Here is a 20,702-nt window from a genome sequence, read left to right on the forward strand (position 1 = left end):
TTGCCTTAGGCTAGAAGGCATTAATATCTCTCCTAGTGACCATTACTCCACATGCTACTGCAAATGACACAAACAACTGCTTTTTAAAATAGCAGTATCTCCTTACATGTTTGGTGCTGTATCCTTTGGCAGTCTGCAATTCCCTCTGCAACTAGCTGTACACTCTTAGTTTCCTTTTCTTCTGACACTGTGCACCGAGTTCAGTTATTGTTTTCGTTATATTTTCCCATTCTATCCTTTTCCTGGTTAATATGTTCAAAAATTGTTCCATTTAGCACAAATTTCCTAAAATTTTTTTGCTCCTAGATATTACAGATTATATCCTGCTGAGGACACACAAATGAGGATAAACACCTTATGTTGAATAGAGAAAGATAAGCGGCAAATTTACTAGCACATTCAATGCACAAATATAGAAGATATACTAGTCTACAGCTTAAGATCATACCTAACCTTTTTCCAGATCCCAACACGTAGGTGCAAGAGATTTATTTCCCAGTGCCAGTCAGGCACATTATTGTTCATGGGACCTGAGGAAGCTGGCTGTTGGTATGCTATGATATACCTTCTGTTTTGCTATTCAGATGTTACTGCCCTCTCATTGTATGCCTGGGTCTTGAAGTTGTAGATATTTGGGCACCCTACTAAACCTAGCCATGTTTACTACATATAGGAGCAATTAGAGCCTTGACGTGGTTACATCTTTTACGCAGGCCTTGTTGTCATCAGATCTCTGAAATCATGTGCAAATATCAAGACCAAAGGAGGCATCCCAATCCCTGACTGAAAGAAGCACTACATCAGGGTGGAGTAAACCACCTTTAACTTAAACGCTGGTTCTTGTAGGTGGAAATGACATTCCTTATTTAGCTATTAATTTTTTTTTAGCTCAGCTGATAGCAGGGTTTCTTTGTGCCTGGCTGATTTGGGGGTAGTTCACTCTTAGTCTCTCCAATTGGAGCTCTTCCACTTTGGATAAATAATTAAATTTTTTTGGAGCATAGCCATGAGCCCGAGTCTCCGATATCCTAGGTAGTTTGCTGAATCATTGGGCTGTTGGCTATTCCGGGATTCTTTTTTTCTTTTGACAAAAAATTCCAAAGGTCTAGATTTCTTCTTAGTGCAGAATGTGAATATTTTTTAAAATCTCAAAATTTTTACAGGATGAGAATATCATTTTCTGCCCAGCTTTAATAGAGAATGTTTTTTAAAAGCTTGCATACTTAGGCAGGTATATCAGCAACTTCTGAACACTTAAAACAACTTTTAAAAAGCCTTATTGTGCAGATTAGGCAAAATAAGGAAGATAAATACAGTTGCTTAAAATAATGTATTGGAATTTTTCTGACTGAAATATTCCCCCCTCCTTCTTTTTTTATGCTTTAGGACTTGGCTCAATATGTAAATGAAGTGAAGAGAGATAATGAATCCCTCCGTGAAATTAAACAGTTTCAGTTATCAATAGAGAATTTGGTATGTGATAGGCTATATTTACACCCTTGTTTATCCCAGCTTTTCACCATTGTTCTACTTTACTGAAATTACTGCTCCTTACCATCTTATATAATACTAGAAGCCTGGGTAAAATTCAGGTATGTGTATATATTGTTCTTCTGGCTGGCCTGGAATGATATCTGTATACAGTGACTTCCTCTCCATTTCCTTAGATGCATGCAGCTAAATCAATTTTATTGCACAGTGCCCCAAGTCCTTTGGAGGGTGGAATAAAAGGAGTTTGTTTATGCCTTATCCTTAGTAGGATGAAAAGGTGACAAGTTCTTTTTGACTCTTGGAGAATCTGGCTTTGTAGTATCATGATCAACTGACACTTGAATGTCAGATATTATCTTTACTCTTCTGCTGGCATAAACAATGAATTTATTTCCTTTTTTTGTTTTTAGAACCATTCTCTATTAATGTATGGAAGACCACAAGGTGATGGTGAAATAAGGATAACTACATTAGACAAACGTGCAAGGCAAGACAGGTGAGAATATAGATACAGTACCTGGGTTGCTAAAGACAAGATTGGTATTAGATAAATGCTTGTAAAATACAGCATGGCATCTGCCTGTGAAATTTGTTATCAGTTCAGGAATTCTTGTGCATACATCCTCCTTTCATTGTACACACATAGCTCCTATTAACATTAATGCCAAGGAAGTAAATTTTCAAAGTGGTTCATGAGAAGTTAGCCATTATATTAATATCTAAATCCCTATGTATCTCTTGCAAAAGTACTTTAAGTGGTTCATGTTTTGTTACCCAATAGTTTAATTGCTAACTTTCAAAATCATAAGTGCTCCAGGCAATGTTTTATATGATAGTGTATTATTTTAAAAGGATTACTGTACTGGCATACAGACAATATTTTTAACCCTTTATATATTATATTTTCATAGGCATATCTTCTTATTTGATTTAGCTGTAATTGTCTGCAAACGACGAGGTGATAATTATGAAATGAAGGAAATAATAGATCTTCAGAAGTACAAAATCACAAATAATCCCACCACTGATAAAGAAAATAAAAAGGTAAATGTTTATATTACTACTACATACAAAATATATGCCACTGTTAAATATTTGAAATCCGTAGGTCTTGAGTGTATGAAATATTCTGCAACCACGCTTCAGCAATTTGTATATATTTTTTTAAATTTCAAATCCATATAGTATCAAAACCACACTGGACATTGTGGTTTAGAGTAGATGACTATTAAAGGGCTTCAACTATGTTAATTTCTGATGTAATGAAGAGATATGAATGAGCCATTATTAAACTGAACAGAGGTGCAAAATAGTATGACCTCCATTTTTCCCAGCTCAGGGTTGGTGTTATACAATGAATATAAAAATATTGTCTTCGTTCTGCCTGAATATTAAATTGTTAACCAGTGAATTACCATACCTTTCACACAGTGGTCTTATGGCTTCTACCTCATCCACATACAAGGACAAAATGGGTTGGAATTTTATTGCAAAACTAAAGATTTGAAGAAAAAGTGGCTTGAGCAGTTTGAAATGGCACTGTAAGTATATACTTTTCTCTTATGTAAAATCATTTCCTTAAACAGTATATAGGAATATTTTAAACAATGCTTTAATATGCATTTTAAATTGTAACAATAATTCTGCACATGCAAGGAAACTATTTTATTTGCATTTTTGAAAACAGAACTCATAGCTGACATCTGTGAGTATTTCCCTGAAACACTTCTAAGAAAAGATAGAGGGCACTCTAAGCTATGTTTTGCTTTATAGCATAGCCGGTAAGATTGTTTTAAAAATACAGTCTGAAACACCTAGGGAAAATATTAATTGTTTTAGCAATAAATATTTAACATAATGGTGACTGATTTTTTCCATCTTTATTTCTTGGTACATTGAAATACATTTTAAGAGATATGGGGATGTTGGCTTTTTTCCTAGTGGCTTTAAACTAATTTATTATGTAGCATTTGGATCAGGTTGCTTGGTTTATTAAGTTTGATTTCCATTGCTTGACATCGTGTGTGTGTGTGTGTGTGTGTTTCTAACGTAAAAAAATAGCATGAATATGTTGGACGTCTCAAAAAGTAATATATCAGAATATAGCACTGCAGATTGCATTATAGTTATGTGCTTTCAGCTTTATTTTTATTTCTGATTCTGTTGGAGAAGCAAACGTGGGTATTGGTACTGAAAGTATTCTGATTAAATTTAAAACACAGGAAGAAAGAAATCAGGTGCAAAAGAGGCAGTCACTGCATTTTTTTTAAAGGGGCGGGGGAAGGAGGAATATTCCCCTAAGAATGGTGAAATTAACAAAGACAGGGTATCACTTATATGAATTTCTGGTTGAGTGAAAGGGTTGTCGTTAGCTGCACTCCATTGAAACACACTTATAACCTTAATTCCTGTTAATTATATTTTTTGTTTATTTTTTTCCCTTTTTTCTTTTAATGAGAGCCAAGTGTCTAAATTGGGATAGCATAGAAGGTATGCAAGAAGAGAGCCTTGCTCTGCCATATGTTCTGAGGTCCACCTATTATGGTTTCCCTTCCTGCTGACATTATTAAATATGTAGGAGTATGTGTGCTAGTGGGAGTTGTTCCTGGTTGTGATAGGTGGGGAGCAGAGAGGCTTTGAATCAGCCAAGTACATCGAAAACTAAGCTCTTTTCCATATCTCTCTGGTTCCCTGCATATACTTCCTATGCTGTCATTGTTGATATTTCTTTATATTTCAATAACAATAAAAATATCCCTATTAAAAGTCTGCAACATCCTAATTAATTAGACTTATAATTGAAAATAATGCCCACCCTGCCATAATTATACAAATAATGATTAGCTCAGCCAGCCAGCTAATAAATCAAAGCAGTAAAACAGCCTCTCCCCCACACATCCGTCCCAGGAACATACCTATAGCTTTGTCCCAGAACTTTTCTTGGTTCCCTGCATGCCTTTTTCATGTCCCTTCTCCCTAGTCCCCTTCTCTGTGTTATTGGGATTCCCTGCACTCTCTTCATCCTATTCCCACCAGTGTCCTCCCCCAAATCCATGTGTCCCTCCTCTTGCCTGTCTCAGAGGCACCCTGCTGATACTGGAAAACATGGTTCCATGCCGCATTTTCCTGTGACCCTCCCTCTTGCCCCATTCCCAGGCAGAGCCGGTGCAAGGATATTTTGCGCCCTAGGCGAAACTTCCATCTTGCGCCCCCCCCCCCAAATCACATACATTATACACAATACACTGTCACGAAATTGTGCCCCAGACCTTTTTTTTTTTATCTGCCATGAGGCTGCATCATCTGTAAACGAAAAAAAATGAAATTTTATTCCTATCAGTCCTTTTTCTTGTTCACTATTAAAAGTAAAGGATAGAGAATGCATGTCACTTACTATAATTAACTATTTGAATTTCATCAACTGTTTGATGTAAATATTGATTAAGAGATCAAGATGACTTTCCCTTAAAATTAAGCAATGTTGATTGTAATCAGAAATAAACCTTTTTTAGTCATGTATACGTCCTTCCTTCATATCAAAATCTGACTGGGAGTGCTACAGAACCCATTCTGCCTAACTAGCTATGCACCTCCAAATGATTAAAAACATCAAATGGTACAAACTCAATTTGAATGAAAAATTCCATTTTCTAACTAAATAGGTCACAGACACTCAAATGGTTGCCAAGTGCTCTCTGTGGCGCTATGTTCATCTGCTCTAAATGCCTACTAACTTCCCTGTGAAAATAATCTTTGACTTTGATCCAATGAAAGCAGGATGGAAAAGCTCCCCCCCCAGAAGACCTAAGACATGATGGCTGGATGACATAAGCAGACACCTGTCCCTCACAGGCACTACCTCATAACATGCCAATTGTGCTCAGGACAGAACATCACAGAGGAATATTATGCATTCAGTGGTCTCTACACTGGCCAAGCAACAGCACGACAACTAAACTAACCAGTCCATCCAACTTTTTTGACTGCTTCTTGGGCACTGGTGAGGAGTAATGGTGCCAGACTGAGCCCGGTGATGGGTGCAGTACAAGTCCACAAACTGAGGCAAGGTGCTGGGCCTAGAGTCCTGCTGAGACTGCTGTCCTGCACCAAGTGGAGCACAGCCTCCATGAGGAGAGAACTCAAATAAATATCACGCTCCTTCTGCATGATTCCCCCAAGCACTTCTTCAGGCAGCTGCTATGGGGGTCACTCACAGGCTTAGGCCTGCCTGTTGCAGGCAAAACACAGCAGCAGGGCTTAAAACTCAGAAAGGGCTGCCCAGAGGATTCAGGGTGCCTTGGGCAAAGCAAAATTGGAGGCCTCTTCCATAAAACATTTGCAATACTATAGTAACATGTATTAGGAAATGTAAAAAATAACTAGTGAAATACAGTCAAAAATTAACTTGTAATAATTTGAAAATAAACTAAATACATTATTTAAAAACATTAAAAGCTGTAATGCTATGTATACATTTGCAATTACATAATGGGCAGATGATGGGTGATTGTGATGGTTGGTACCAATGGGCTGTCGCTGCCTGAGGGTGGTGCTGTTGTTGCCCAGGGCTGGGTGGGGAGCTGGGCTCTGGGTTCAGGGGTGCCCAGCTCACAGGGGCTGGGCTCAGGGATGTGGGGAGATGGGGTCAGGGTGGTGTCCAGCTCAGAGGGGCTGGGCTCAGAGCTGGGGGTCAGGGCTGTGGGGGGATGGGGTCACGGGGGGTGCCTGGGGCCACTGGGGCAGCTCAGCTCTGCAGGCTGCTGTTCTCTCAAGCCACCCACATACAAGAGGAGCAGGAGCAGGGACCAGCCAAGGACCAAGGGGGCAGGAGCACAGACGCCTGAGGCCGAGCTGTGGGGAAGCACTTGCTTACCTTGTCCAGCACATGAGCGTCAGGGTCTTCTTTCTTCCTCCACTCCACCAGACCACCGCTGAGGCTCTTTTCTTCTCCTGCCCCTCGCTGGGGCTGATGTGGAGGCTGAGCCAGGGGGCAGGCCCCGCTTTCCTCCAGAAGCCCTTGTGTCACGCTGTTGCAGGGCTCCTACCACGTGCACTAAGCAGAGCTGCGCAGCTCTGCCCAGCCACCGCCGCCCCCCCTGCAATGAGAAAAATTGCATAGGCTGGAGCCCCTGCTCTAGGAGGGAGAGGGATTCTGATTTCTGAGCCTCTGCTAGCAGCCCAGGGATTCCCCTGGGTCAGCGCGCCGCCGGCAGCCTGAACCTCTGGGCAGTCGCAGCGGGACTCCCTGGGCTGCCAGCTGCTGCGGTGGCACCCTGACCAGGGGGACCCTCTGGACTGCCGGCTGCTGCGGCGGCACCCTGACCAGGGGGACCCTCTGGACTGCCGGCTGCCGCGGAGGCGCGTTGACCCTGGGGACCCCCTGGGCTGCCGCAGCGGCGCCCTGACCCGGGGGACCCCCTGGGCTGCCAGCTGCCGCGGCGGCGCCCTGATCCAGGGGGCCCCTGGCCTGCTGGCTGCCGCAACAGTGCGCGCTGACCCAGGGTCAGTGCGCCTCCGCGGCAGCTGGCAGCCCGGGATTTCCCTGGGCCAGGGGATCCCCTGGGCTGCCGGCTGCCGTGGCGGCGCCCTGGGCCAGGGGATCCCCTGGGCTGCCGGCTGCCGCGGCGGCGCTCTGACCCGGGGGACCCCCTGGGGTGCCGGCTGCCGCGGCGGCGCCCTCACCCAGGGGACCCCTGGCCTGCTGGCTGCCGCAGCGGTGCGCGCTGACCCAGGGTCAGTGTGCTGCTGCGGCAGCCGGCAGCCCGGGGTTTCCCTGGCCAGGGGACCCCCTGGGCTGCGGGCTGCCGCGGCGGCGCCCTGGCCCGGGGGACCCCCTGGGCTGCGGGCTGCCGCGGCGGCGCCCTGGCCCGGGGGACCCCCTGGGCTGCGGGCTGCCGCGGCGGCGCCCTGGCCCGGGGGACCCCCTGGGCTGCGGGCTGCCGCGGCGGCGCCCTGACCCGGGGGACCCCCTGGGCTGCGGGCTGCCGCGGAGGCGCCCTGACCCGGGGGACACCCTGGGCTGCGGGCTGCCGCGGCGGCGCCCTGACCCGGGGGACACCCTGGGTTGTCAGCTGCCGCCAGCAGCTCAGACTCCCTCTCTGTCCGAGCAGCAGCGGCCGGTCAACCATTTAAAAAATAATTTGGGGGTGCTTTTTGGCGCCCCCAAATCTCGGCGCCCTAGGCTATTGCCTAGTTCGCCTAAATGGTTGCACTGGCCCTGTTCCCAGGCCTCCACTTCCAATCTGTGTTCTTTATGCTGCCTTTCCCTCCTTATCCCTTCCCAGACTTCTTTGTAGCCATGCTAAACCTGATTTCCAGCATCCCCAGATTGTGATTCAACTAAAGACCACAATGACTCCACTTTAAATGCCAGTGTATTTTATGCTGTGCATGGACTTGTTTAATTTTGGCCAATGTTTGCATGAAAGTTTTGATGTTTTCCTATCTTCAAATTATCCTGTTTCTCTCTCTCTGTATGATGAGCTAAAGCAATCACACATACTTATAAAAATGGTAGGTGTTAGCCAAGGCACAGCACTACTCATAATAGTGCTTTGGGAAAGGTAATTTATTGTTCCTGATTATCATAAATGATCAGAATACAGGGCTTGGAAGTTCAATGAGTTAATACAACAGCCTTTCACCTGGTTTCCCTTCTGGCCTTGGTCACCAGTGAAAATGAGATTTGGTAGTCTCAGCCTTGTCCCTTATGGATATTTGTCAACCTCATAAACCCACACCACAATTTAACACTATTCCACATGATTGGCAGTCGTAATCTAGAGCAGCACAGGGCTGGAATAGTAGGATTACTGCAGGTCAGGGCTGAGCTGTATTAGCAGAACTGAATTGTAACCTTGCATAGTAACATTCTTTGCTCTAGCCAGTGTTAGTGCTCCCTTATTTGTATAACGGCTAAAACTCACTAGATTTAAAATAACTTGCAGCATTTAATCAATTTTGTAATCTCATACCTTTTTATTTTTTTCATTATTTGTGGGTTTTGGGTTTATAGATCTCCCCTTGGTGGGAGCCCTGATTTCCCACTCCCATGAGTTACCTCAGCATATAGTGTGCTAATGAAATTGTAAATGCTGAAGCATGGAGTCTGCCTTTGGGAATAAACTAGCCCCATTGCTTTTCCATATTGTTTGGTGAGTCTTTTTTTTCAGTTGTATTTCCACTCTCTATAGAGTGTCTATTAAAGTTTGATTCTGTTCTGAAAAATGATAATATAATAAAATGACAGTTTCTTCAGCACATTCAGAATTGTAGTTGCTGACTTAACAGGCAAAACATTTTAACTACATATTTTAGCACTTTTTTGTTAGGACTGCAAAATCAACACAGCTGAAACGGAGTGAGCTGGATTCTTTCCTGTGCATCAGAAATAGCATTTTACTATGTCCCACTCAGTTATATCTATGCAAGCCCACTGCCGTCTGAGAAGCTTCTTGAATGAAGATAAGGCTGCCTAGGTGTTACTATAACAACCTAATTTGTGAGGAAATTCAGATCCCATTTACATCAGTTTAAATTAAGAACAGGGCCCAGTCTACTCTAGAAAGGTTTTACTGATGTAACTGTCCATTCAGGGTGTTTTTTTTTTTTTTTTTTTTTTAAACTAAAATATTTATACCGGTATGAGCCCTAACATGGAGGCAGAGGTACTGATACAAAGGTCCCTTATGTTGGTATACCTTATTCTACTTCCCAAGTCAGAATAACCTATATTGGAATAAGCACATTTATAAGCTTTCTCGCTGACAAATCCTAAGTATACTGAAGTGTCAATAGAATTGCTCCTGGTCTATACTAGTGTAACTGAGATCAGAATTTGGCCCTCTGCGTGCAGAGCCTGACATTACTGATGAAATATATAATGGAAAGAACTCAACTTCTCTCTTAGAAACCTTGGTTGAGTTTGCAAGACTGGAAGAAATTGAGCAGATTTGATCTGGAAAACATTGAGAAAAAATAAACATGAAACCCTGTTGTCATAAACAGATAGCTAAGGGTTAATGTCTCTCCATGCAGTAACCTTCTTTCCGCCCACTCTCAAATTTTCCCTTCGCTCCAAGGGTATTTGAGAGGCATCCGGGCCTGGGGATCTTTGGGGTGATGGTGGTGTAATGAATTGCACTCGCATGGTGTTCTTTGGACAGTTGGCCTTGATATGTCCCAGTTCATTACACTTAAAGCATCTTCCATCTGATGGGTCACTGGGCCGAGGTGAGTTACTGGAGACTGGTGAGGTTGAAGGGTAGGGTATCTGTGGCTTTACTTGGGTGGTATGTGGGGTCTTTGGCTGTCCTCGGTTGTAGGGTTTATGGTCTGTGTGCCCCCTGGGGTAATCGTTCCCCTTGACAGTAGCTTTCTTGCTTTCTGCCAGTTCCATCCATTTGGCTCCAATTTCCCCCGCCTCAGCGATATCTTTGGGATTTCCATCTTGTATGTACCGTGTGATGTCTTCAGGAACACCATCCAAGAACTGCTCCATTTGTATGAGGAGGTGCAGTTCTTCCAAGGTTTGAATGTTGTTTCCTGTTATCCAGGCCTCATAGTTTTTTGCAATGTAGTAGGCGTGTTTGGGAAATGACACCTCTGGTTTCCACTTTTGGGTTCTGAAACGCCGACGGGCATGATCTGGGGTTATCCCCATTCTGTATCTGGCCTTGGTTTGAAAAAGTTTATAGTTATTCATTTGCTGCTTAGGCATTTCAGCTGCCACCTCTGCTAAAGGTCCACTGAGCTGTGACCTCAATTCTACCATGTACTGGTCTTCGGGAATGCTGTACCCAAGACAGGCTCTTTCAAAATTTTCCAAGAAGGCCTCGGTGTCATCACCTGCCTTGTAGGTGGGAAATTTCCTGTGCTGTGGAGCAATAATGGGCGCCGGGTTGTTAGGGTTGGCTGGCACATGCAGCCCAGCTTTTGCCAACTCCAGTTCATGTTTTCTCTGTTTTTCCTTCTCTTCATTCTCTTTTTGTTGTTTTTCCATTTCTTTTTGTTGTTTTTCCATTTCTCGGCGGTGGGCCAACTCTTCTTCTTCTTGTTTCCTTCGGTGGGCGAACTCTTCTTCTTCTAGTTTTCTTTTGTGTGCTGCCTGTTTGATTTGTTCTTCTCTTTCTTTCATCTCCATCTCTTTTTGTTTTATTTCCAGTTGTCGCCTGTGTTCAGCTTCTTTGATTTGCTCTTCGGCCTCAATTTTTGCCTTAGAAGTCATGATTTCTGTTTTCTTTTGTTGGGGTGCCCTCCGGTGTTTATCTTCTGAACTGCAGGCTCTGTTGCCTCCTGGAGTCTGTCTAGCAACAGTGCTTTTTTTCTTTTCTCTCTCTAGCGTAAACTAGAAAAACCACTTTATTTGCATATATATAGTGCTGGAACTTGCCTCCTAATGGGAGGGCTATTGCATGACAAAAGACCCTTAACAGTCTGGTAATGGCTTCTTGCTTAACATGCAAGCCACAAACTGCCAGAGAGAGCAGAAAAAAAAATTCTCTCTGGTTCCCTTTTAAAACCAACTGTTTCTCTCTGCTAAAAAGCCCTTAGCAGAGAAAAGAAAAATATAATATTCCTACTGGCTTCTGGATTCTGTCTATATCCCACCGCTGCCACCATATCATAACCTTAGTCCCAGATTTGGACCTTAGCGTCCAAAATATGGGGGTTAGCATGAAAACCTCCAAGCTTAGTTACCAGCTTGGACCTGGTACCTGCTGCCACCACCCAAAAAATTAGAGTGTTTTGGGGCACTCTGGTCCCTCTGAAAACCCTTCCCTGGGGACCCCAAGACCCAAATCCCTTGAGTCTCACAACAAAGGGAAATAATCCTTTTTCCCTTCCCCCCTCCAGGTGCTCCTGGAGAGATACACAGACACAAGCTCTGTGAAACTACACAGAGTGACTCCCCCTCTCCGTTCCCAATCCTGGAACAAAAAGAACTTTCCTATTCCCCCAGAGGGAATGCAAAATCAGGCTAGCAAATCCAACACACAGATCTCCCCGATTTCTTCCTCCCACCAATTCCCTGGTGAGTACAGACTCAATTTCCCTGAAGTAAAGAAAAACTCCAACAGGTCTTAAAAGAAAGCTTTATATAAAAAGAAAGAAAAATACATACAACTGTTCTCTCTGTATTAAGATGATACAATACAGGGTCGATTGCTTAAAAGAATATTGAATAAACAGCCTTATTCAAAAAGAATACAAATCAAAGTACTCCAGCACTTATATTCATGCAAATACCAAAGAAAAGAAACCATAGAACTTACTATCTGATCTCTTTGTCCTTACACTTAGAAACAGAAGACTAGAAAGTAGAAACTACTTCTCCAAAGCTCAGAGAAAGCAGGAAGACAGACAAAAGACTCAGACACAAACTCCCTCCACCCAGAGTTGAAAAAATCCGGTTTCCTGATTGGTCCTCTGGTCAGGTGCTTCAGGTGGAAGAGACATTAACCCTTAGCTATCTGTTTATGACACCTGTATTGTCACTTTTCAGATTAGAACAGCTCTTTACATAGAAAATTGGGAATTACTTTTTATCCTCATGAGAATACTCCAAACTCTAGCCCTGATCTGTCGTAATGTGACAGGTCATCTTGTGGGGGAAGCTTGAGAGCAATGGGTACTGCTGCAAGAAGATATAAAACACATTAAGATGTTTTTAACTATTTCCATTTATGTGGCAGTTCTCCTGTCACTGTGTCTGTATTTACTGTTATTCTGAGACTATTATTTTGTTTAGAAAAATGGCTAAAATCTGTGCACCTCAAGTTTTATTACCAATAAGAATTTTCTAAGTATTTTTAATAAGAGAGCTAGTACAGATGCTCTACATCCTCAGTGACAAGATAAACTGCAACACCACAGCACTAAATTTGATGCTGTTGACCTATTCACACTAATCTACAAAATTGAGGCTGGCTCAACTAGCCTTGAATCTAATGTATTGTGTACAGCCTTTCAGAATTGCCAGTTAGTTCAGGGTGCTGTATCTTTGTGGCAGCATTAGAAAGAAGTGGGCCATTGGGGCAGCACACTAAAAATCACAATTGGCCTCCTAAAGCTGGAACTTTTGATAGACTAACATGCATGATTTGTTTGTGAGAGTGTTGCACATGAATAAATGTAACTGGCAAAGAGCAGTCCGATGTGCTTTAACAGTAGCTTGTCCATTTTGAGGCGGTTAGGGTTCTCTGTATATTTGCTTAACTCTCATTGATATTAATGGGAATTGTGCATGCACAGGGGGAGAACAAAGCCATATGTTGTGTGATGGTTCCCCCCTGGGGTATCACCTCGAATTAGGGTACCATTGAGCCCTCTGACCCACCAGCCTGGGCTCCCTCTCACACTGTGCTGCTGTGACAAACTGTAGACACGCTCCTGGCCTTACACTTCCTCCAGCATTCACCCAGGTAGGGACATACCCAGCTGCAGTTACATGCAGGCTCTCTGACTAGCCACTACACGAACCAACAGTAGAAAGGCTAAAGCCCAGGTAACTCTCAGCTCCCTAGGCATGCACATGCCCCCGGAGCATAAACCTAAAATTATGCCGTCTTGTGGTGCACAGAGAACGGTACAGCGTAAGCGCATAGAGTTCGCCTCCCCCGCTCACACTTCACTCCAAACTTATTGGTTTAGATTAAAACATAAAATAAATGTATTCATTACAAAAGATAGATTTTAAGTGATTATAAGGGATAGCAAACAGATCAAAGCAGATTACCTAGCAAATAAACAAAAATGCAAACTAAACTTAATATACTGCATAGATTGGATATGAATTAGCAGATCTCACCCTAACTGATGGTACAGGCAGGCTTGTAGATTCTTAAGGCACAAGCAGCTTTAGTCTTAGAGCTTGGGTTTCTCATGTCTTCATATACAGGTCTTCATGAAGAAATCCCTTTAGCCTTGGTCCAGCACTATCCCCGGTTCAATCTTTTTTCCTCAGGCGTTTCCAGGCGTCTTCTTGTGTGGGGAGTGAAAAACAACAGATGATGTCAGTCCCCGCCTTATATAGTTTTAGAATATGGCGGGAACCCTTTGTTTCAAAACTTGGTTCCCAGATCTGTTTGTGGAAAAATACTGACATCCCAAGACGGAGTCTAGAGTCATGTGGTCTGGTCCTATGCCTTTGCCGTCTTATAGCAGCCATTGTTTACAGGGTAGCCAAAATGCCGACAGGAAGGTTAAGCTATTCCACAGTCCATTGTTTTTGCTGATGGGCTATCAGCCCTGTCTGGCTTCTTCATTGTTTTACCTGAAAGGCTGTCTGTGGGCGTTTTCCAGAGTAAGCCCATTTGAAATACAGATCCCTAGTCAGTATTCATAATTTCAGGTACAGAAATGATGCAGGCATACAAATAGGATAATCATATTCAGCAAATCATAATTTTTCCAATAACACCTCACATAACTTGTACAAAATGCATCAAAATTATGCCATAACCATATTATAATATTACTATGACGAATATGGGATGTAGTGTCACATGTTGTTTCAACAAAGTTGTGCTCCTTAGAAGCAGTTGTCATAAATCTGGTCAGTTGGTGTTTTGTTTTTGCAGCTGCGTTAGTAATTTTGGATTAGATTATAGCGATGTTATTTAATGTGTACTGTTGTTTTTAAAAGAAAAGGTGCTACAAGAAGTATTTAGTATACAGAAAGTGGTAGGGTATATGCAATCTTCAGCATGCCTAATAAGGTAGATGTTAATGGAAAGGCATTACATATCTAAGAAACTGTTGATGCTGTGTTCAGCCAAATTATTACACTCCTCCACCTTAAGTTAATGACATACAGTGTAAGTATAGTAAAAGTAATAATAGTGAGCTTTGACCTAAGAGATAAGATCCACTGTTTCTTGTTATTCTTATAAAGCTATTTAAAAAAAACTAATTGTAGAAGTGTGAAGGCATTATTTTTCTAGAAAACACCAGTTCCCCATCTAGTCGATTATCCTTCCTCCAATGGTGACCAGTGCTAGTTGATTCAGTGGAAATGTTAAATTTCCCATGATGCACCTAATAATTATGCAAAAGAATACAACATGCAGAGTTAAGATCCCTTCTCATTATCAGTCAGTATTAAGTTTGTCTACAAAGCAGGAGAGTCGATGGCTCTTTCAGCTTTATTTTAGCTATTTCTACTGCAGATGCATTTCTTATTTTTACAAGCTAATTTCTTCACATAACCCTGTGGCAATGAATTCCAAAAGTTATCTGTTCTTTACTTAAAATGTTTTTCCCTTTTTATCAGACTTAAGTGTGCTTTTGTTTATAATTTTATCAAGTTATCCTCTTGTATTCATAGAATCATAGAAATGTAGGGCTGGAAGGGGCCTCGAGAGGTCATCTAGTCCATCCCCTACACGGAGGTGAGATTAAGTAAACCTAGCCCATCCCTGGCAGGTGTTTGTCTAACCCGTTCTTAAAAACATCAATACCTGGTATTGTGCAACCGCTGTTGGTAGTCTGTTCCAACTGTGGCCCAGACCCTGTTAATTGGCTGAACTGGACTCACCTGATATGATCCAGGGGTGATGGGCCTACTCCACCCACAGGGATCAGCTACATAGTGATAGCAAGGCAGGGATGTGCAATATTGATTTATATTGGCATTAGATTTTCTGTGCTATTCAGTGTTCTCTTCTTAATGCAGAACTTATTTGCATTCTTTGGCCACCGCTGTGCACTGAAGTGTTCACAGTGACATCTAGATATTTTCTTGGAAAGAGTACAACTGCATACTAGATTTACACATTGAGTTAGCAACTCAGAACTCATCTGTGTACCTACAACATGCAAAATTTTGCACTTCAGTCTGTGCTGAATTTCATCTGTCATCATGATGTCCAGTTTGCTACTTTCATTAGGTCTTTTTGTAGTTTCTCATTGCCTTTCTAACTGTCTAATCTACTGTAAATTTTGCCATCAGCAAACTTCAACTTCACCATTCAAACCTTCTTTCAAGTCATTAAGAATACACTGTATAAAACAGTGCTGCTCAGGTTCCAAGATGTACAGAGCCAAAGAATATTGCAGTACCTCATGTAACATTGTTATCTTCAACATTCTCCAAATCCATTGAGTCATATATTATAAGATCATCAAATGCTCTTTGTGGTGAGGAACGTTAGATTTTGAATTGTAAGTGCTGTATTTACAATTGTAGTGCTTAGGGTATATTATGGGCCAATTGTCCCCATGTGTAGTATTAATATGAGTCCAAAATAAATGTACATTTGTTTTTACATAAAACTGACTTCATCTTATGCAGGACCCGCTTAGTATATTAACAGTTTCACAAGACTATGGAATCTTGTTCCAGATAAGCCTAAAACTGGATGTTAAACTGTTTCTTTGTCCTAGGAAGAATCAAATATTTCACTGAGCTTTCTTAAATCTCTCATTTTGGGCAGCATTCTTAAATATTTGAAAGCTGTGTCTCTCATGAAAGAGAGCTACTGGATGTTGTGCTTTTAATTTTAACAGCACTGTGTCCAGTTTTTTGGGTGTTAATAGGTTCTTTAGTAGTGTGTGCTGCAGTAGAGGTATGATCTAGTCTGCTGGTTTTGAAAACTCATTCTTTAATTTGGACACCAGCTGTCATTCTCTAACACAAGAAAGCCAGAACCGTCCATCTGAATGGAAGAAAACAATCCTGAGATTCATTGACACACAAACCTGATGAATATGTGCATCATACTTTGCATAAGCACACACCTACATTTTAAACTAAGCAAGCTGCATAATGCATGGATATAGTCCTTTGTTTACCTAGAGTGGGTTTTTTATGACTATTTTTTAAACTAGTACTAGAGACAGGGTAAATGAAAATGGTTCTCCTATCTATTATTATATCTCCATTTCTCAAATTTGCTTTATGCTCTGTGACTAATGACTTATTGGTCAAAGCCAACTCAGATAGACCTGCTCCCTCAGATACTGCATTAATAATGCATATGCATTAAAACTCCTTCTGAGAGACTATTTGAGCTGTGACATATTGAACACTGACATACTAAATTAAAGCTGTTGCTATCAATGCATTTTAAAAGCTTTAGCTACACACTGCATTTTCCAAACAGCCTGGAGAAGTATTTCACTTTTAACAAACTGGATCTAAGTTTGCTTAGTTTGCCAAAGCAAAACACAAACATGCCTATCTGGGTATCCTTGATATCCTGCCTGTTTCTTGAAGTGGTATGACATGGAAGAAGGAATTGTGTTATTTACCTCTGTAGGTATAGATATTATTAATTTGAGTCATGCATCACAGCTAATGTACCACAAATGGTACCTTATTTGAAAAAACAGGAATCAATGGGGGTAGAAGAGAGGACACAGAAAGAGAGCTCAGATGTCTTCCCAGAGGGTAGGGATTAAAGTGGCCCAGGCTGCAGCTACGTGCTGTGGAAAAAGGGAGGAGCTCATGTTGGCTTCACTGCTTGCTATCCAGTCCTGAACAGTACTTCCCTCCTGTGCCCTGTATCACCATCTGTTTGCCTGGCATCTCCAGGTTTGTCAGTGTTGTGGATGCATGGCCTTGTGGCATTTTGGGGGCAAGGTAATAGGTGTTGTAAATGGACACAGTGCACTTTCCTTCCCCACACCATAAGTCTCCTTCTTAAGGATGATACTACTTGGATTGATCAGCATTCTCTTGTCTTCAGGAAGTTCATGGTGCACCTAGTGTTTCTGCTGGTCCCACACCGATAATGTAAATAGGGGCAGGGTTATTTCTTCAAAATGGAAAATTCAGGCGATGGCCCTAACTTACCTGAACTCAAGCTAAGTGTTAGTTTTACTCACTAAAACTGGGGGGAAGAAAGAGGTGTTTTAAGTTGTTGAGTTGCACACAATTTTATCCCCAAAATTACTAAAAGTGTAGTCTAGAGCTGTGGTTCTCAACTGGGGGTCAGCGGCCCCTGGGGGACCATGAGAGAATTTCAGGGAGTCTGCCAGAATAAACCAGAGAGCATACAAAAATGTAAAACTGTTTCACCTTGCACTATTTGGAGACATTTCTTTTTTTTTTCTTTTTTTTTTTTAAACCGAAGAACATGTTAATTTTCCTGCATGATATGCTGAGACCTATTGGCTTCAGCAGGGCCAGTGTAGTTAGGGGGTAGCAAGCAGGACAATTGCCTGGTGCTCCGCACCATAGGGGGCCCTGGGCAGCGGAGCTTGGCTTTGGCTTCAGTCCTGAGCGGCAGGGCTCAGGCATATTAATATTTGACCATAATATTTAGTTTTTTTATTTTGTACTTGTATTATCCTTTTCTTTTTTATGTTATATAGGTGTGTGGGTTTAACTGTATAATTATCAATTTAATGCAGCTTTTAATCTACTAGTTATGCAGGAAAACAATTGTTGTGGCACAGGTGGGCCGTGGATAGCAGGTGGGGGAGGAAGGTGGACTCCAAAGGAAAAAGATTGAGAACCCCTGGCCTAGAGAAACAAGAAATGGGAGGCCAGATCTTAATAACTGCCTCCCTTGAAGCAGTCTGGGAATTTGACTCTCACTGTTTTAGTCACATAGGGTTCTTTCCATGCCTTAGTGGACACCAGCGTTAAAGACCAGAAAATGAATCACAATTATTATTTGATTATTAAAGAAAGGGGTGGGGGAGTAAAAATAAGTACAGTCCAAAACCGATACAAATAATAAACAATGGTTACAATTATTTTGTCTGTCTGTGGAGAGCTTTCAACAGCAATCCTACCTTTGTGAATGGGTCTATGCTGTTGGGGATTCTCTTCTCTTGGTAAACTAAAATGAAAGCATGTTATTCCTAGAATCTATGGGAAATGGAATTTTGTTTAAGGGTTGGAGGATCCTGTTTGGTTTAACATGGATTATTTAAACAGTTAATAAGTGAGCAGTGGCTGGTAATCTTAACTAAGTCCTATGAAAGCAAATAAAGTTTTACCTCAGTTATTGGAAAGAAGCCCTTCAAGGAGAAATCTTGAGTAAATTAATTACTATTAAGAATCTTACACGATTTCTTTGTGTTTAACAAGATTAGATGTTGTCTCCTCTTCTGCAATAATTGAAACAATCTGGAGAACCTGTAAATATCTTAAATTGCAATAGCATTTCAATATTCCAGGAAAACGATTAAAAGAAAAAATTAAATCTATTCTCTTGGCAGTGTTTTTGCAAACTTCGTCTGACCAGCGATGAAATCTCAGTGATGTTATAATGTTGTAGAAACCACTCTGGGCTGGAATGTTGCTTCTTTTAATGCTGTATTGTAGCTTTTATTTTTCTGAGCTGTCTTGTTGCTGATGCCGTTTGCTTGCTTGTAGAAGTGTCTGCTTGAACAGGCAGAGCTGTGTTGAATGTATGTATGCTGATGGGTCCATTCAGAGAGATTTATGTCCTTCTCTCATTTCTAGTCTTACTGAAGGTGGAGGGTGTGCTGCTTTCAGCGGTTTGGTTAGATTCAGATATCAGCCACTGTTACCTCTGATTGCCTGAAGTTCCTCAGTCCATATCTGGGGGTCTAATTAATATTCTTGATTTTTCAAAAGTGCTGAGCACACAGTAGCTCCCACTGCAGTTAGTGCTAACTTTCTGGGTGCTCGATACTTTGCAGATAAGGCTATTTATTTATTTAGGTGCCAAAGTATGATTGAGGTACCTAACTTAAGGCAGCCATTTCTGAAAATCTTGGCCCTTGGGAAACACCTAATGCAGATCTAGATAAATCACCTTGTTTCTTGCATTGGATACCTAGTATTAAGATAATAAGTAAGACCAAACGGAATGGAAAGTTTTGTTGTCTTTGGTTATCAGGTTGTATGATCTTTATTGCTGCCAAAAATGATAGATACAATATCCAACTTCATATATCAAACACACTTTAGACTGCTTGAGCAGCTTACGCTGAGTGTGCCAACTCTGTATTCATCATTCACACCAATAATGTTCACAGTGTTTTAAATTTTCATAAGCAAATCACTAACTGCAGAACAATAACAGAGCTAGCTCTTAATTGAGAAGATTTGACACAAGGTTGAGGGGTAGAGCAGAGTTCAAGGCAACGAGCTCTTTTTAATTCCCTGTAGCATTTCTTCTTCAACAGTTTTAATTCACCACAGACTACTTGCTTGATACTTCATATAAATACTTATTTGATATGCCACTAGGGCTCACTGATGGGCATGTATTAAATATGATTCTCCTCTGTCAAGATTTAATCAAGTGAAGTTGCACAACAGTTTAAAACAATCTGTAATATTTTTGACAATGATTTTGTTGATATGCAAATATCTATTAACTTCTTGAAATCAGATCCCAAGTTTCAGAGTATTTTCTGCTGAAACAATTAGCCTGATTTACTGGAGGAGCTGATGTGGAATATGGTGTTTTTCAAAACAAAAACAAACAAACAAACAAACAAAGCTAAATCATACCCTCCTTTGTAAATCTGACTACGAAGAAAAAGTTGACACAACCTCACAAAATCCCACCACACCATCTCCTTCTAGGAGAGAGTTTTGCAGGCAAGTATGGGGGGCAGGAGCCTAGTCCTCCAATAACACAGATGTTGCCAAAGATCCATTGGGAACCCAGTCCTCAACTGTAGGTCATCCATATTTGAGGGCTTGCTGCAGCTTCTGTGGTTTTTCTATCCATACAGTAGCATGGTTTCCTGAGTCTCCCATGAGTGCAGGCTGCCACTGGGGTAGACAATTTTGTGTGGTCCCAGCTGAATGATATCCACATAGAAAGGAGGGGGCTTGGGTGATGTCTCTGAGGTTCATCTTCTCTCTACCATGTGGGTAGTGGCTAGATTAGGTCAGTGTTTACACTGCTTTCATCCTCTCTGTACCTCTTAGCGGAAGAGATGACTTATTCCACAATTTCTAGGTCAGTGGCTGTTTTATTGATATTCTGTTTCCATTTATGCTACTTAGGATGCATGCTGGGTCATTCTGGGTTGCCTCTGCATTTATTTAATTTTAATTGTGAAGTATTTGTGTTTAGTTTTGTTACCTAGATTTGCTGTGATCCTTGCAGTATGACATGTGATTGCTCCCTTCATGGAAATCTGATACGCAGAAATGTCTAAGGACCATACCCTCTTTCTCTATTTTGTTCTGTAATACATTTTTCCTAGTGTTATGAAGAAAATAAATTAGATTGAAGTTATTTGGAATCTTGGAGGGAAAAGTTGAGTTGTTA

The 20,702-nt window shown here is 41.7% G+C and overlaps 1 protein-coding gene across 3 annotated transcripts in view; it reads left to right on the forward strand.

Moving 5' to 3' along the window:
* VAV3 (vav guanine nucleotide exchange factor 3) overlaps positions 1-20,702 on the forward strand; it is a 254,278-nt gene that overhangs the window by 114,840 nt on the left and 118,736 nt on the right. For all 3 annotated transcript variants that reach the window (XM_050962383.1, XM_050962385.1, XM_050962384.1), the window contains exons 12-15: positions 1,387-1,473; positions 1,902-1,987; positions 2,403-2,535; positions 2,923-3,032. In XM_050962383.1, the coding sequence (XP_050818340.1) occupies positions 1,387-1,473; positions 1,902-1,987; positions 2,403-2,535; positions 2,923-3,032 (416 nt within the window). The remainder of the gene's footprint in view (positions 1-1,386; positions 1,474-1,901; positions 1,988-2,402; positions 2,536-2,922; positions 3,033-20,702) is intronic.

The sequence above is a fragment of the Gopherus flavomarginatus genome, chromosome 7 (genome assembly GCF_025201925.1).
Source record: "Gopherus flavomarginatus isolate rGopFla2 chromosome 7, rGopFla2.mat.asm, whole genome shotgun sequence".
NCBI lineage: Eukaryota > Metazoa > Chordata > Testudines > Testudinidae > Gopherus > Gopherus flavomarginatus.